General features: G+C 44.3%; 1 protein-coding gene across 3 annotated transcripts in view; it reads left to right on the top strand.

The window, feature by feature from the left end:
• The window catches only part of TRIO (trio Rho guanine nucleotide exchange factor), a 262,864-nt gene that overhangs the window by 212,201 nt on the left and 31,846 nt on the right, over positions 1–18,817 (top strand). For all 3 annotated transcript variants that reach the window (XM_060278041.2, XM_060278045.2, XM_060278044.2), the window contains exons 35-39: positions 4,632–4,924; positions 7,275–7,445; positions 14,153–14,248; positions 15,756–15,904; positions 16,480–16,546. In XM_060278041.2, coding sequence (XP_060134024.2) covers positions 4,632–4,924; positions 7,275–7,445; positions 14,153–14,248; positions 15,756–15,904; positions 16,480–16,546 — 776 coding nt within the window. The remainder of the gene's footprint in view (positions 1–4,631; positions 4,925–7,274; positions 7,446–14,152; positions 14,249–15,755; positions 15,905–16,479; positions 16,547–18,817) is intronic.

Below are 18,817 nucleotides of genomic sequence, written 5' to 3' on the forward strand. Positions count from 1 at the left end.
GAGTAAAAAAAAAACCTAGAAGCTGCATATATGTAATAGTACACATACAAGTGGGGATGTGGGTGGCGCTGTGGGTTAAACCACAGAGCCTAGGGCTTGCCGATCAGAAGGTCGGCAGTTTGAATCCCCGCAACGGGGTGAGCTCCCGTTGCTTGGTCCCTGCTCCTGCCAACCTAGCAGTTTGAAAGCACGTAGTGCAAGTAGATAAATAGGTACCGCTCCAGCGGGAAGGTAAACGGCGTTTCCGTGCACTGCTCTGGTTCGCCAGAAGTGGCTTAGTCATGCTGGCCACATGACCTGGAAGTTGTACGCTGGCTCCCTCGGCCAGTAAAGCGAGATGAGCGCCGCAACCCCAGAGTCATCCACGACTGGACCTAATGGTCGGGTACCTTTACCTTTACCTTTACACATACAAGTGAGGCCTTCCAACAAATTGTTACAGTGTGGAGCATTCATTAATTCTAGAGTTTCTGGTCTTCTTCTTCTTCTTCTTCTTCTTCTTCTTCTTCTTCTTCTTCTTCTTCTTCTTCTTCTTCTACGATCACTCATAGCCGAGTAAGATTGTCTTCCATAAATACGGTTTTAACAATGAGTCCGTAAGTGACTGTGGAGGCCAATTCTGGATCCACACGTCCTTCCACAGTGGGGACATAGGTTTCCTGACGGGAGTTGATCACAGTGTGGATTTGCCAAGCGTGCCTTCCTCATACCACGTTTCTCCCTTGCGTCCTGAGTTCGAGTGTCTTCAAAGCCTATGACACCTTTGGTAAAGGCTGTTCTCCAACTGGAGCGCTCACAGGCCAGTCTTTCCCAGTTGTCAGTGTTTATACTACATTTTTTTTAGTATTTTAGATTTTAGACTGCCTTGAGACATTCTTTAAACCTCTTTTGTTGACCACCAGCATTACACTTTCCATTTTTAAGTTCGGAATAGAGTACTTGCTTTGGAAGACGATCATCAGGCATCCGCACAACATGGCCAGTCCAACGAACCCAAGTTGAAGACCACCTGAGGAGTTTTGTACATTATGCTGGAAATAGCAAACAGAGGAAAGGGAAAGAAAATGTGGTTTTGCACAGGTAGATTTGGAAAGCAGGTATTTCATCTCTGAACACCAAATTGTCTCTCCCAGTATTGATGCTAAGTGGACATACAGTCGCGCATAATTATGTAGTAGTAAGTGTCAGCTCTACCCTATATGAAGCACACATTTCAGTTAAAGAAAGGGGTACTTGGATGTGAGTTTTGTTTGGCAGAGGAAAATTAAATATATCTGTTTCATGGGAGGAAATGGGTTTTTTTGTTGCCTCTGGCCTTGTCTTAAATATTATTAAGTTGTCTGGAGCTCAACAGGAAAATCTGAGGCAGATGCCTTTCATTTATCAAGCAACAGGGCATGATTAAGGAGATTTTACACACACACAGTGAGCCTGCAACTTTTGTTCATTTAACTTCTACGCATTCACATTTACACGCATGGCAAAAACCTAGAAAGGGGGTGCAATTCCAGGAGAAATGACTTTGGCAATCCCACCTGCCATTGAACTGCTATATGTGATTTTGGCTTTAGGCACAATTCCTTGAACGTTACCCACATAAATTGTCATACAGATGAACAAGGTCTGATTCCTTGGCTTTGGGTTTAGAATGAGTACTTGGTTGTAAAATTTTGATTTCCATCTTTTGTTCTAGCTTAACTATTCTGCTTTCTCTTCAGTTCCTTTGTTTTGTTGTATTAAATGGACTTTGCCTGAACTCCGACCTCCATTAGCAGAGGTACATATGGAGCTGTACTTTGAGCTGGTGGAGAATGTACTAAATTATCCCTTGGAGGGTTTGTGGCTAGTCTAAACAAAAGTGCACCCTTGAGAAATTTGATAAAAGGGAGTCCCAAAGGCTCATCTGGTGTCTGTATTTATGATTAGTTTTATGAACTTGGACAATACCCTTGACTAGCCTTGGAGAAATGTGAGTTACATTCATAGACTTAAGAAATATTTATCATCTTGTTAATGAAAGATCTGGGAGACTAGTGGGTGGACATCTTCTTAAAAATTCACAGGACATTAAAATGGATGCAGACGCAGTAACAATTCGGTTTCTTAGCAAGCTTTATATAATAACTACTAGCTGGCCCTCACGCGTTGCTGTGCGTTAGTCTGTGAAATGGAGGGTATTAGCCCCCCTTCAGATCCCCCTGAGCCTCAGAGTCCCCCTGAGCCAAGGCGAGATACTGTGGAGAGGGCAGGTTTCATCCCTGTGTCTCCCCCCACCCTGTTCTCACCCATTACGTATCCCTGCTCCCTATTCGGCCCCCTATCCCCCCCCCAGGCAGGCCCCTACCTCCACTTGGCAATGTGTGACCTGCGATCCGGGCGCTCGCCCTCTCCCCCCCCCAAGGCCTAGTGGAGACCTAGGAGCCTGGCAGGGGCCTAGGGGTCTGATAATGGCCGCCTTGGTGGTTTCAGTTGCTTGGTTGATGATGTCATTTGGTTTGTGGGTGTGGCTTAGATTTCACAGGAAGGGAGGGGGTGGAGGAGGGTATAACGCCACTTGAGGGCGCTGTTTGACTTGGTGGAAAACCAGGTGTGTGATTTGAGGGATTTTTGTCCCCAACATTGCTCGGGGAGTGGCCTGGATCGTTGTGTCAAAAGTTCAGGACGATCGGTCAAGCGGTTACGGAGAAAAGTGGAACACGCAGTTTCACGATTTGTACATTTATATATATATAGATGGCGTGTGGGTTATTATAATAATATAATATAATATAATATAATATAATATAATATAATATAACATCACTATCCACACACCCACACATGCAACAAAAGGGAGATAATTCCCTCAAATGGTGCCAGAGCTCTGTGTGCTAAATTGCTCCAGGATCCCTGCTGACATCCCTTTGACATGTGAAGATGTCTTAGTCCAGGCCTTTGGGATACAGTATTACTGCTTTTTATCCACCCACTGCTTTTTAGACTGTTGTTGAGGTTTTATGTCTGGATAATGTTCTATATGTTTTACTTCAGAGTTATTGTTTGTTTTTTGCTACGTGCACCACGGCCTAGAATCATTTGGCATGGGCAAAATTAAAATGGCAATAAATAAAAACTCATAGGACGCAATATTGGCACACAATTCAGTCCCGAAGGAAAGGCAGCTTCCCCCTGCTCCTTGCAGCTTCTACCCCTTATGAATGGGCTCCATAGTTTATAATTTCGGAATAATTGTGCAAAATGAATTGTGTAAGATAAGTTATGCAATTGTGCTCCGTTTGCCTAAGAAGTTGTGTGAGTCCCGAGTACAGAATTTTAATTGTTGAGTGCAGAATACACAAAGCAGCAGCAATTTTGTGCCCCATGTGGAAGTGACAGGTATAGAAAGCTAGGCTGGAGCTTGTCTTCCTCATCTCGTAATCGGATCCAGGGAAGTTTTTGTGGTTTTGCGGGGCAGGGTTTAATAGAGAGGCATTCAGTCGCAAGAGCCCCAACCAGCAGTCTAACGTAATGCAACCCAGGCCTGGGTTAACAACCTCAGTAACGAGGAGGCCTAAAATAAGGTAGTGTTTTATCCCTGCAACTTGTAATTCAGATGCTAGCCATTGTTCGGGTTGGTTGCTGCGCATCTGTCCCAATCCAGTGCACAGCATTATTTTCACCTCGTGTAGAATACACTGAAGTTTACATACCAATATTTGTTTAAAATCAGGCAGGATTGTCCAATACTAAGGCAAAGCATACATAAACTAACTTATGTGTCTGGGTAAAGGTAAAGGGACCCCTGACCATTAGGTCCAGTCGTGACCGACTCTGGGGTTGCGGCGCTCATATCGCATTATTGGCCGAGGGAGCCGGCGTACAGCTTCCAGGTCATGTGGCCAGCATGACAAAGCCGCTTCTGGCGAACCAGAGCAGCACATGGAAACGCCGTTTACCTTCCCGCTGTAGCCGTTCCTATTTATCTACTTGCATTTTGACGTGCTTTCGAACTGCTAGGTTGGCAGGAGCTGGGACCAAGCAACGGGAGCTTACCCCGTCGCAGGGATTCGAACCGCCGACCTTCTGATCAGCAAGCCCTAGGCTCAGTGGATTAACCCACAGTGCCACCTGGGTCCCCCATGTGTCTGGATAGCCTTGTTGAAACAAAGAAAGAAGGGTTTTAGCAGGAATCTAAAAAGCATAGTGTGAGAGCCTGCCTAATGCTAGAATTAGAAACGAACTTTGGAAAAGGAAAAATATAGCCTGCATTTTTTTTCCGGGGGGGGGGGAGATTTGGCTAATCAATATCAGCTACGTACTAGTAATGCCAGTTTGTATGCATGCACTGTTGCTGGTTGTGCTTTGGTGGATTTCATGCCACAATATTACCACCCCCAGCCATTCAGGCTGGGTCGTTGTTGTACAAAGTCCCCACACTGTGACATTATATCTACCTGGGAGCCAGCAGTTCTGGCGTGGAAACCCCTCCTGAGTTCACGCCGGTTTCCTTGCATTTGGATAAATTACAGAAAGTGGCTTCGATGTTGCAGTTGTCACCCATGGCTCTTGCCATTCCTCGCATGAAGTCAAGTTTACCCAATGGCCGTGGTTGCTGATAGATCTTTCATTGATCATTCCCTTCTCTTTTTCAGATTCTCTTTCCGTTTCCAGCAACGATGCCAGCCCTCCAGCATCGGTGACGTCACTCCAGCCCCATATGATTGGGGCACAGAGTTCCCCAGGTCCAAAGCGCCCGGGTAACACCCTGAGGAAATGGCTCACCAGCCCAGTGAGGCGACTTAGCAGCGGAAAGGCAGATGGGCATGTCAAGAAACTAGCCCACAAGCATAAGAAGAGAGGCGAAGTTCGCAAAAGCGCTGATACTGGCTCTCAGAAGGACTCAGATGACAGTGCTGCTACACCGCAGGATGAAACTATTGAAGAGGTATGTCTGTAGAATACTCCTGAGTGTTTTCTAGGTTTTTCTTTGAATATTATATAGGCACACACAGTAGAAAAAGGAGTGTCAATTCAGGTTTTTTGTGGGGGGGGGGGTTGCCCTACCTACAGCATCCTGTAATTTTTGTTTTGTTCTTGGACACACTGTCCACACTAGAAGAAGTGTGGGCTGGGTCTGGTCGTTTGTTTGTTTTTTATGACCAGAGAGATACTTCCTTGTCATCCGTTGCTGCCAGAATCCTTAACAAACAGTTTGTTTTCTAAGTCTTCCATGGCACTCTTCCATAAACAGCCGCATCTGGCTGTTTTCATTCCTCAAAATGTGCTGCCTCATTTCTCTTCGCTCTGTTTCACTGCAAAGAGAGGGAATCTTAACAGGACATCCTGACTATTCAGAAACATCTACGGTATGCTTTGTGATTGCCGCCCTGATCTATACTATTTGATACATTGCACTCTGATCCTGCAGAGTTAAATCAAGACAGTTGTAAAAAAAAACTGTTAACTAACATTAGCTAATAGTTTAAGTACCAGCAAGATATGATCTCTGATTGAGGTTTACTATATATGGGTGGCGCTGTGGTCTAAACCACTGAGCCTAGGGCAGGGGTCCCCAAACTACGGCCCCCGGGCCGGATGCGGCCCAATCGGCCTTCCAATCCGGCCCGCGACGACCCCCGCCGCCCGCTGCCGCCGCCCGCTCTCACGGCGCACGGCGCAGCGACGATCTAAAAAATCGGCAAAAAAATCGCCGAAAATCCTTTGTGCGCATGTGTATGGGCCTCTCCCGACCCGGAAGAGGTCATTTCTGGTGCACTTCCGGGTCGGGGGAGGCCCATACGCATGCGCACAAGCGATTTTCGGCGATTTTTTCCCCGCCCGTGTGCGTGTGCGCATGCGCACGGGCGCGCACTCCCCCGCCCTCCGGCCCGCTGCGCGCGCACTCCCCTGCCCTCCGGCCCGCCACACGGTAAGTCTGGGGACCCCTGGCCTAGGGCTTGCCGATCAGAAGGTTGGTGGTTCAAATCCCCGCAATGGGGTGTGCTCCCATTGCTCGGTCCCTGCTCTCCTGCCAACCTAGCAGTTCGAAAGCATGTCAAAGTGCAAGTACAGATAAATAGGTTCCGCTCTGGCGGAAAGGTAAAACGGCATTTCCGTGCGCTGCTCTGGTTTGCCAGAAGCAGCTTAGTCATGCTGGCCACATGACCTGGAAGCTGTACGCCGGCTCCCTCGGCCAATAATGCGAGATGAGCGCCGCAACCCCAGATTCGTCCGCAACTGGACCTAACGGTCAGGGGTCCCTTTCCCTTTATATGTATTTTAGCCCCTTCCCCATGAGTAGTTTTAACATGGAAGCACGAGCCCAATTTTGCTATATTGAAAAGACATACTTGCATGTGTCTGTAGTGTACTTTCAGTACACAGACGTGACCATTCTGGCCCAATTCAAACATACTGATCCCAGTTAGATGACCCAAGACCTGTGAACCTGGGGTCAAGGTTTGTGCTCAAACGCACTCCTTGCCCCCCTTCCCTCATGCTCTCAGCTTGAGCAAAATTATCTGTTTCTTAAAACACAATTTCCCATTATTCCGAACCAGGCACCTGTTTTAATGGCTTCCTGTAATCCAGGCTATGAGGTCAAGAATTCTAGGGAACAGGTGTTTGCCTCTAGTATGAAATAACCAAGATTTGAAAATACAGTGGTTTGTTTTAAAATGGAAGCTTAAACTCTCCAGGGAAAGGAAAGAGGGTTTGAGCCCAAGACTAAGCATGGCTTCTTCCATAGCACATAAACCATGGGTTATTTGCTTGTCTGAGCTAGGACATAGTCAAGCCCATTTGATTTTGAACCAACTTCGGTGTTGTTTTTTTAAGGACACCAAACCCCTCTTTACAATCCAAATTCAGTAACAGAGTGAACTTCCATTCTATTTTGTATTATGGGTTTCGGGTTAAAATTCTCATTTGTTATCAGTGTTGTTGCCTTAGCAGGTTTTACTGCCAATTGACATGTATCTTAAAAGTACCTTTTGGAGAGGTTTGTCTTCTTTCACCAGAAGGTTAAAAATGAGCTGAACTCTCCCAAAGGATATATGAATAGCGATGGGGTCTATAGCGTGCTCTCGGGTTTGATAATTTTCATGGCATATTAGAGAGGGAGATGAGACCAGTTTTTCACAGTGTGTAAGAGACTGGGCTATGTACCAGAAATGCTGGCTTTCCAACATTATAAGACTGCCGTAAGAAGTGCTAAGATGCGGCTCTATGAAGTATTTTCCATATTCTGAAACATTATATATAAATGCTAAGTCCTGTTAACGTTGCATTTGTAGAGAGGGCGTAATGAGGGTTTGAGCAGTGGCACCCTCTCCAAATCATCCTCGTCCGGCATGCAGAGCTGTGGAGAGGAGGAAGGTGAAGAAGGGGCTGATGCTGTTCCGCTTCCCCCTCCAATGGCAATTCAGCAACACAGTCTACTCCAGCCAGATTCGCAGGATGACAAGGTAAATAAATGGGAGGGAGGGAGATCCCGTGGCAGAAGGGTTTGACTGAAATGATTTGTGTTTGGTAATCAGAGCTGATCAGTGTGCAGGGTGTCATGTCAAACCCGAACATTTTACAGAGCAGTATGGGCTCCCTGTGAATAGACCAGGAAGAGAGTAGTAGGTGGTTCTTTGTATCCCGAACCCTGTGTGGTGGTGGTGGTGGTGGTGGTAATAAAATCCCTGCGCCACAAAAGTTTGAAGTCTGCACGGTTAAAAACAATAAAACAGCAAGCCAGACCCACAGCACAGACTAGGTCAACCTCAGTCCTGTTTCTCAAAGGCCTCCCTGAAGAGGAACATTGTCATTGATCTTCTGAAGGTCTGGGGAAAGAGTTGGTTGGGTGTCCCTCCCTAGACCATAAGAACATCATCATGCCTAGCTGTTCTCATTCCTGCATCTTGCCCCTCCATCGCTGTGGTATGCCGAAGTTCCTTCCATCTTTTTGGATTGCTTGTCTGCCTTTGTCCTTCCTTCATCTCAAATTGGAAGGCTTTGTCTGCGCAAAGTTTCGCAAAGCGCCCTGATTCTTCACATGTTGCATTTCACTCGGCGTTCTGCTGCTTTCAGGCTCATCGTTTCAATTTTTTTGAAAAACACATCCGCTCGGCATAATTTCTGCCTTCTGACATAAACAAAAATGTGTCTTGTAACAATTCACACCTAACTTTTTGAAAATACAGATTTTGTTGTTGTGTATATAGTTTTCTCACGGTCTTAGCTCTGCACCAAATACTTATTTTCCAAATGCACTTTTAAAAAACCAGTGACTTTGCTTTTTAATATTTTCCCCTTCTTTTTTTGAGGGGCGGGGTAATCTTTTATGTGAGATCATGGCTACGCTTTCTTGGCAACAAGCCACCATTCTGGGCAAAGCAGATGTTTTCAGCATTTGGGGGTTTCCCCCCCCCTCCACACCCTTGTGGTTCTCTTGAGGATCTTAATCATTGTTAAGGTAACCGCATCCTGACTAGCAGTGGGAATTTCCTGCATACTCAGTAAAATTGACTCACACAGTGTATAAACCATGGTAGAACCTGAAGTGAAATGTTCCTGGAGATGGACAGAAAGACCCCAAATTCTTCCTGTCCTTAGAATAAGTTTGATTCTTTTGCACATTAAACATTTGAGCTCCTACCCAGAGCTTTCCCCATTCAGTGAATTGAGGAACGCTGTGTCACAGAAGCTGCTAAGAATTTTTATAGCCTTGGAGGCCATGCTGAGATCCAGCGCCGAGGGCCTTCTGGCAGTTCCCTCACTGCGAGAAGCAAAGCTACAGGGAACCAGGCAGAGGGCCTTTTCGGTAGTGGCGCCCGCCCTGTGGAACACCCTCCCATCGGAGGTCAAGGAGATAAACAACTACCTGACATTTAGAAAACACCTAAAGGCAGCCCTGTTTAGGGAAGTTTTTAATCTGTGATATTTTAATGTATTTCGGCATTTGCTGGAAGCCGCCCAGAGTGGTGGAGGAAACCCAGCCAGATGGGCGGAGTATAAATAATAATAATAATGCTGCTTTTGGCTGAGATGCTAGCTCTCGTGCTAAATTTAAAGCACCTAAAATTATTTTGTCACCCTTGGGAACGATTTTGCTTCTGTTTCTCATCTCTGTGCATGGGAAAGTCTAGAACAGACCTTTAAGGTTCATGTGCTTCCATCTAGACCGGGCATCCCCAAACTGCGGCCCTCCAGATGTTTTGGCCTACAACCCCCATGATCCCTAGCTAACAGGACCAGTGGTCAGGGAAGATGGGAATTGTAGTCCAAAACATCTGGAGGGCCGAAGTTTGGGGATGCCTCGTATAGACCCTTGCTCTCTTCACCATTTGTATTGTCTGGTGGTTTAAAATAGGCAGTGTTAGAGGAGATCTGGAATATTAGAAACATAGGAGCTTCTGGGTTTTTTTGGAGTCGTGTTCTGCATGCTGAGAGAGGACTGGGGAAGAATATGCATGAGCCAAAGACATTCTCTCATTCTGACCATACATAGGAGCGTGAAAAGGGAAGCAGCACCTCAACAGCCCTAAAGGTCTGGAAAGTAATTTGACAAAGCATTAAAAGTTAATTTCCACCCATTCCTCCATATTTCTCCATTCTGGAGTTCCGTGCGCCGGAGAAACTTGACAGTGCTAGAGGGTGCAAGTGTCAACTAGTTTTTAAAGGGGTTTTTCTCATAGGACCTCTCTGTGCACCAGTAGAAATGCCAGAATATAAAACCCACCATCAGTGCATGCTTGTGTTTTGCCACGGGGCAAATAGGGCTTCCACCTTGGCCCAGTCATTGCTCACACATTCTCTTAGAATATGGTAAGGAAAATACATGCATATATCCTTTTATGCTTGATGGACAACTTGCAAGCTTTGCGATTGACTAACCATGTCACACTATCGCAGAAAAAAGCAGCACAGGGTTCGGAAATGCATTTCAAAACTTCCTTTACTTTTTTTTTAAAAAAAAAAACTCATCTGCTTTCCTAGTTGGGTAGACTCTACTTAGATGATTGATACAAGGCAACATTAAGAGTTCTAATTGCTGTTTATTGTGCCAAATGGCTTTTCCATTCTGTTAAAACACTTACCCAGGCCTTTTTATGGTGCAGGAGTGACCCAAACCTGCGTGCACACTCACATTTACACACACAGTTATATAACAGGGTGCTCCAAACTGACACCCTATTATGCTGACTCATAATCGTACGTGTTCGCACTCAACAGAAGTCTCGCATACCGGGTGTTGGTGTGATTGGGTGTGTGATGTGAAGCACCCAGTTCATAGCTGACATCATTGCACGGAGGAGGGCTGAAGGAATCACTCCTCCGTCCAAAGTTCTGGGCAACCATCTGAACTGAGACTAGAATCTAATGTGGGTTTTATCATTAACCCTTTGATCGCCAACACTGATACTGTTTTGTGACGCTTGATACCCCACTCCTAAACGCACCCGTGCCAGTCTGTTAACCTGAAATGGCATCTTTCGTAGGCCTGCTAAACAGTTGTCTGGGATTGTTCTCTGTCTCACTGGAACCATATGAAAAAAATTGTCCAGTAGCACCTTAGAGACCAACTAAGTTTGTTCTTGGTATAAGCTGTTGTGTGCATGCACACTTCTTCAGATGTTCTTCTTTTGAAGAAGTGTGCATGCACATGAAAGCTTATACCAAGAACAAACTTAGTTGGTCTCTATGGTGCTGCTGGACAATTTTTTATATATATTTTGACTGCGTCAGACCAACACAGCTACCTACCTGAATCTAGAATCACTGGAACCAGAAACACAGAAAGTTCATTGAAAAGTAGCTTCGGGTAAGAGGCCGGCCTCTTCCTGCCTCTGCGCAATTTATTCACTGCCTCACAACCAAGAACTCTCGTTGTGCTATAAAACCACCTTGAATTGCTATGTCCCCAGCTAAATCGTCAGAGGCACAAATGAATCACATCCCATTCCTGCCCCCATTCCCCCCCCAATAGTGATTTAAAGGGAACTTGTGTAATTTCATTCTGATTGGATCTTTAAACCCCACCCCCCAAAAATGTGGCACGTTCTAGTTGACATATTCAAGCAACTAGGTTTGACTGAGTTTTCCTCTCCCCTTGTGGGGCAGAAACCATCTATTACCTATGTAACTTCTTGCACTTAACAAACTGAGATTTGGGCTCAGTAATTATACCTGAAATCTATTTTATTATGTACAAAAAAAGCTTTTGCATTATAAATATTTTGCTCTGTTCCATTTGGAAAAAATAATACTGAATATGGGAAAAACTAGTAAAAGGTGATTACGGAGAACCTTTCTCTTTCTCTCCATGTTCTATAGGTTGATCTCAAAGCATTTCTCCTATTTCCTTCATGTGTTTCATTCTGGCAGGCAAACAAATACAAGCAGGACCGACAGTCACGTATTTCCTTATTGCAGCTTTGCTGCAAGGTCTGAGATAATATAACTGTGGCAACTTGTCCAGTTCTCAAGTTCTTATCTTCTAGTTTCTTATAGTGCTCAGGAATTCAACATAACCTTGCCGTTCAGACTAAAGCAACCAAGAATGTCTCTACCACAAGGATTATTTATAATTCCCACAATCTCTGGATCAGTTCTCACAACTGGGCCTAGAGTCAAGGTTTTCCTCTTCAGATTCCAGTCAAGCAAAAGGCAAAATTAACAATTATCTCAGCTCCACCTTCAATATGTGACAGTGTTCAAGTTGCTTGAGCTTCTTCTCCTATTTTTGTAATGTTTGTACCATCCCTTAGTTTGAACTCATTAGGGCCATGGTTTCAAGCTGTGTTCCAAGGAATTCCTTGGAAATGTCATGTAGGAATTTCTCAAGTAGAAGATCAGTAATGGTGAACAAGCTCTCTGGGGAAAAAAGGCTTCTTTGCAAGTACAGTACTGATCTTTCCCTGTAATGCATGCATAGCTACATAGCAGTTTTGGTTATGTTCTGAGGAAGTCAAATCTCTGTTCTCATGCGGCAGTGGTGAGGCCCACAGGCTTCACCATCACCAGTGTATCTTATGCACTGCCTTGTATACTCAAGAACATTTCCCTGAATTCTCTACAACTTGCGAAGGGTCCCTTGGCAGCCAAGCTGATGTGGAGGGAAATCCCTGAAGGAAATTTTTAAAAAAACATAGTGATATATAGCAAATTTGATCTGGGCAGGAAGGGGCGTACTCCAGTCTCAAGTCGTAGGCATATGTGCCAAAGAAGTGCATGTTTTGATGTAATATGTAGCCATTAAAAGGACAATTCACAAGTAAGTATGCACCTCCCATTTTATGACGGTATTCCTGTGGGAATTCATTCTTTTCCAGTGTTTTGGTGCTACACAACCAAGCTGTTAATTGCTTTTAAAAAAGAAAAGAAGGTATCTCCTGATTTGTATTTCAAGTCAGTCATTGTGAAAGAATCCCCATTTTACTACACATCCAAGGCTTACCCACCCAGTTACAGTGAGTGGAAAGGAAGGGGACTACAGCAACAATGGCTGCCTCTATTTCCCTTTCCCTTTAAACTTGCTCAGGTGACATCCATGTCCAGCCACTAGCACTATAAGGCCACCTTAATTCGTGTGTCACAAAATAACCACTTCCATCACTGGATCGCAAAGATTCTTCAGTTTTCCGTTTGGCAGTGTCCTTGCCATACATCATCATGAGTTGCGCTTAAATTATAGCTTCTGAGTTTTCTTCTTGTTTTGGATAGAATTGCTAAGATAGCTGCTATATTACTGTATAACTAATCTTTTTGTTTTGTTTTCCCCCCTTTGTTTCTTTTCTTCCTTTTCTGTTTTTACTCTTCCTTTAGCATTATGTTGATTTATGTTCTGTCTCTGCTTTGGCTCAGTTTCCCTACCTCTCCATTTAGAGTTTCTTGTGTGTTCTGGCACTTGCCCCGCTCCCAATGTCCCCTGTCTCATCGAATCTAACTACAGCACATGAAATTTGCATATTATTACTACTATTATTTAAATCATGGGAGCTCATCTTCTGCTCCCATAGATGAGGTTGAACAGAGTTCCGTGTTCTGAAGCATTGCACCTGTTGGTTTAACATGTCCCGTCCAGTGGTGAAGAACAACGTAACCTGTGTTTGCATGCTGTACATCCCTGCTGGTCCTTTATAATATGAAGTGAGGTTCATATTATTATGCCTTGTTTAGCTTCCAGTTACTTAATGGTACATGCAATCTGCAAACAGGCTTGCATGTTTGCTAATTACTGAAAGCCAAATTCAGTGGCCGCCACCCCTCCCAATATCCTTTGCTGTCAAAACACCTTTTATCCTCCGTTGCAGCCATAAATTGGCCTCTTGTAGCTTTTGAGGACAGAGATCTTCTAGGCTCTGCACTTAACCTTTGAGGGAGATGGATGGCACAAGGAATGGTGAGCAAAATGAGCGTGCTCCCTTTTAGAATCATCAATTGGCTCCTTGTTTAGTAGTCTTAGCCAACTCTACAGTTGGTTGGTTGGTTGATTTATTGTTTTGTTTCATTCATTGCAGTTCTTTTCCCTGTGGCTTTATAATGTGAGTTGAATTGGGAGGGGTGGGAAAGGATCCTTAGATAATTCAGTACATCCAGCATTGGCTTTCCGTAGTAGCAAAATAAAAAAATTCCTTCAGTAGCCCCTTAAAGACCAACTAAGTTTATATTTTGGTATGAGCTTTCGTGTGCATGCACACTTCTTCAGATACACACGATTCTTCTTCATGCACACGAAAGCTCATACCAAAATATAAACTTAGTTGGTCTTTAAGGTGCTACTGAAGGAATTTTTTTATTTTGCTTCGACTCAGACCAACACGGCTACCTACCTGTAACTTTCCGTAGTAGCTTTGATAGGTTCTACAGAAAGAAAAAGATTAAGGCTATCAAAAAAAAAATATTCCCAGTCATTCAGCTGCAAACGAAGCATTATGAGATCCTATCCAGGTGTTATAAAAGCATTAAATGGACACAGGCAGATTAATGTTTGTCAATACTAGAGTTTATTTAAAACTTCCTTTGGTGCTTGTGTCAAATAGAGGTTGTTGTTTTTTAAATAGAAGTGGAAAGAGAGGCATTTTGTTCATTAGCAAGATGCCTCAGGGGGAAACATTGATAATGTGTATAGCCTCAAATTGATATTGGGGATGCCTCTCCTCCTGCTTTTCACCCCTTTGTGCAGACATCTTCCCGGTTATTGGTACGTCCTACCAGCTCAGAGACTCCCAGCGCAGCCGAACTCGTCAGTGCAATAGAGGAGCTTGTGAAAAGTAAAATGGTGAGTCCGGTTTGTTTGATGGCATGTTTTCCTTCCTTTTGGGGGGACCCGAGAGGCCCTCAATATGTTGTTGGACCACAACTCTCATCATCCCCAACCATATTAGCAGGGACTGATGAGAGCAGGATTCCCACAATATGCGGAAGGCTATGGATTGCCCAGCTGAGGTCCAGCTCCGAGGGCCTTCCGGCAGTGCCCTCACTGCAAGAAGTGAGGTTACAGGGGACCAGGCAGAGGGCCTTCTCAATAGTGGCGCCAGTCCTGTGGCATGCCCTCCCATCAGATGTCAAGGAAATAAACAACTCTGCCTTTTAGAAGACACCTGAAGGCAGCCCTGTTTAGGGGAGTTTTTAATGTCTGATGTTTTATTGTCTTTTTAATATTTTGTTGGAAGCCGCCCAGAGTGGCTGGGGAAACCCAGCCAGATGGGCAAAGTAAAAATAATAAATTATTATTACAGTATTATTATTATTATTATTATTATTATTGGGTCACAAAGAGTCGGACACGACTAAACGACTAAACAACAACAACAAATTATTACTACTACTACTACTACTACCAGTACTACTACCCCTGTTTAGAGCAGCGTGGAATCCTATCAAAACATTTGGCTCTAAGAGCCATACTGAGGAATCAGACCAGAAGTCTCCCCTGTTGTTTGTGTCCACGTATCTGGTATTCAGTGGTATGAAGATTCATTTAGCTCTGAGAGCCAATCCAGATTACAGTCACCTAAACTAGCGGCCATCGCCACTTATCGTGGTACTAAACTTCACAAGATAAGGAACTTGTTTCATTTATCCAGGCTTCAAGCTTTGATTGCTGGTATCAGGCCCCTTCCTGGAACCCTGCACTTAGGCACAGTTGGCCTGTGTTAGTGTGGACCCGAAAGGAAACTGCTTGCTGGGTGCAGCAAGGAGGGCTGCAGGAGGTGCCTGCAAATGGCCACACACATTGCAACACATCTTGCCACTGTTTGATTGCACCAGGGAAGGAGAGAGTTGTGAAAACCCGTACACAGTTGACAAAGGTGTTAAAATAATAAATGATCAACATATTCTTAAAATAGATAAAAGTACAGCATGCGTAGAGGGACGCGGATGGCGCTGTGGTCTAAACCACTGAGCCTCTTGGGCTTGCCGATCAGAAGGTCGGTGGTTCGAATCCCTCCAACGGAGTGAGCTCCTGTTGCTCGGTCCCAGCTCCTGCCAACCTAGCAGTTTGAAAGTATGTCAAAGTGCAAGTAGATAAATACCTTCCTCTGGCGGGAAGGTAAATGACGTTTCCGTGCACTGCTCTGGATTCACCAGAAGCAGCTTAGTCATGCTGGCCACATGACCTGGAAGCTGTCTGCGGACAAACGCCGGCTCCCTCGGCCTATAGAGCGAGATGAGCGCCTCAATGGTCAGGGGTCCCTTTACCTTTAGCTTACAGCATGTGTATGTGAAGTAGATTGTGCTGATGGTATTGCCCCAATCTCACTTGTTTATCCTTTTCCTCTTAGGCTCTGGAGGATCGTCCAAGCTCACTGATGGTGGACCAGGGAGACAGCAGCAGCCCATCATTCAATCCTTCAGACAACTCACTTCTCTCCTCCTCTTCGCCCATAGATGAGATGGAAGAACGAAAGTCCAGCTCTTTAAAAAGGCGACAGTAAGACTAGCCCACCAATCCCTTTCTCTTTTATGCTTAAGAAGAGCATCTGTCCTTTGCCTTCTGTGCTGTAAAATCTGTGTTATTGTAGACATTAGTTTTTACCTCTTTCATTCAGCGAGTTAAGACTGTTGGAGGATTTTGCAGGAAAGCAGCTAAATTGCAACAATTTCCCCTGTCTAGCACATTAGCCCCCAGTCTTGTGCTTGTAATGCTTTTAAAAACTTAGCAGGAAAGTTGAGAGTCTCAGGAACATCAAATGTTTACTTCTGGGGGCTCTTCAGTTCACACAAATGGTAGCTGCAACAACCAGTAAGACCTTTAAGAATGCCCCTTTGTGGAATGTTGATTATATGAAATCTACTTGGCATGCACACTTCAGATTTCAGTATGAGAAACAGTACTTTTATAACTATTCTTGAAATAGATAGATTTTTTTTAAAATCTCATGTTGCTTAGTCACACCATATTTTACCATAGTATTCCCTACTGTTGTCACATTCTTTGAATGCATAGAAATAATTCATATTGCAGAACACCACCCTTAATTATTCTCACTTTTTGTAATTTTGCAGCTATGTTCTACAGGAATTAGTGGAGACGGAGAGAGATTATGTGAGAGATCTTGGTTACGTAGTAGAGGTATGTCCTTTTAAAATTAGTGTGCTTCCAACTTGCTTACAGTCAGATCAAAAACAAACGTCTCTTCACCCAACCCCTTTCGGGGATTCTACCAGCAATACAGCCGTATCTTGGTTGTTGGATGGAATCCGTTCCAGAAATCTGTTTGACTTCCGAAAAGGTTCGACAACCAAGCTGCAGCTTCTGGTTGGCTGCAGGAGCTTGGAAGCCGCGTCTGACATTCGGGTTCCAAAGAGCGTTCGCAAACCGGAACACTCACTTCTGGGTTTGCAGCGTTCGGGAGTCGAAACATTCGAGTCGCAAGGCATTCGGGATCCAATGTACGGATGTACTTAAATCTACTTTGTCACATTATATTATTCCCTTTTTGGCTAGTTGTGAACTAGGTTAAGATTTGTAATGACTAGACAACAGTTTCCAGTGTTATTGATGAGCTAGCAATCATTCCATATGTAAAGTATCTTTGAGAAGGCGCTTTTTACAAGCTGCCAACTTAACTGCATATGGACAGCTGAAAATGTAAATTGTGGATCCTGGCAGTAATTAGTTTCCATTCCTACACGAGATTGGGACTGCCTGCTGTTTCTTGGCTCTTTTGTAAATAAGCTGTTGAATGTTTGAGGCCGGCTTGGTAATATATTTGCAGCGAAGGGGGCCTGTTCAGTCCCTGTGCAGGAATGTAGGCAGTGGAATGGCTGGCAGTATTTCAGTTTTAGAACAGACAGCTGGAACTCCTTTTAATAAACAGGCCTCTTAATAGATTTAGGAACAACTTCTGAACGTGGCAGCAAATTAAACAAGTACAATAGAGGTACTTTAAAATTGGGTTCAGTTGGATTGCTTTGAGTTGCCGCTTCTGTTGTCCTGAATTTATGATCTGGAAAGAATCAGAAGTGTGGAATCACAGGGCTCACAAGGTTGAGTTACAAATTGTATTGAGTACCCCAGCTTCTGTGTTCCAACTTGCGTCCATTCGTGCAACCTAATTGAGCAGCTTGTTGCCCACACCAGGGCTGCTCTACATATAGGGCTTCTCCGGGCTCTTTATGACACAGTAGACAATTTGTATGCTTGCATTCCTTGCAAATGCAGATCTGCTTGCTTGCTCCCTCAAAGGCTTGTTTCAGGCTACTAAATCCCCCCACGCAATAATATACACAGGTCCATGACCAAACAGAAAACAGTTTGTATAAACTGGATGGTATGTGTACTGAATGGTTAGCTGCTGGTTCTGCGCATGTATTATTCTGGTTCACAACTACTGTATTTTTCTGTGTATAACACGCCCCCCGTGTATGAGTTCCCCCCTATTTTGGGGGACTCCAATTTAAGAAAATGGGAGGTGGCCTGAAGTTGTTGAGCTTGGGGGTGGGGAAGTGCCCAGGAGTTTTCCTGCTTTTGGGGGGCGGGGAAGGAGTGCCCAGGGTTGTTCAACTTCTTTTTGCTGAATATCACTCACCCCAAAACCACTTGCCGCTGCCACCAATCTCACACACAATCGCCGCTGACAAGCTCCTGCAAGCGGCTGTGAATAATCCCCCATCCCACCTATCCATGTATAAGACGACCCCCGATTTTGAACATTATTTTACAGTGGAAAAAACCTTGTCTTATACATGGAAAATTATGCTAATTTGTGAAAGACTTTGACATTGTTGGCTGGTCCAAAGTAACACTGAAAGCTGTATACCGGGGAGATACAATGGGAATGTAGCATAGCACATGCAAAAGGCCCCAGGTTCAGTCCCCAGCATCTTTAGGCAGGACTGGGAAACCCCAGAAAGTCACTGTTAGATGGACCAATGGTCTGACTCAGGAGAAGGCAGCTTCCTATGTTCCTATATGTATTTAGAGGCAGGATGTAAATTGGGGACGTGATATCTAAATAGAGATGGCACTATTTCAGGATTCCCTAAACCCCTTCATAATGAAATTGATGGTGAAAATTGACAGTTAACTTCCATTTACTGAAAATAATACTTGCACAGATTTTGGAACGCAGAAATAATAAAAAATAAAAAAATCTAGCACAGGTGGGGGGGCACTTTAACTAAATTAAATAATTCGGTATTAATAATTGCATTATCAATTGGTATTGTTATAATGAGGCCAATAATAATTGCTGTAATTAAAAACTAATAAAAAATTATTAGTTTTTATAACGCCCAATGAGTCCCAATGAGATCCATAAGTCTGGATCCAGCATGAATTTGCTGTCAATATTCAGGTAGGTAAGTCTCCTTTAGCCTCTCTGAGCTGCTTTTCCCATGT

The sequence above is a fragment of the Zootoca vivipara genome, chromosome 8 (assembly GCF_965207765.1).
Source record: "Zootoca vivipara chromosome 8, rZooViv2.hap1.1, whole genome shotgun sequence".
Taxonomy (NCBI): domain Eukaryota; kingdom Metazoa; phylum Chordata; class Lepidosauria; order Squamata; family Lacertidae; genus Zootoca; species Zootoca vivipara.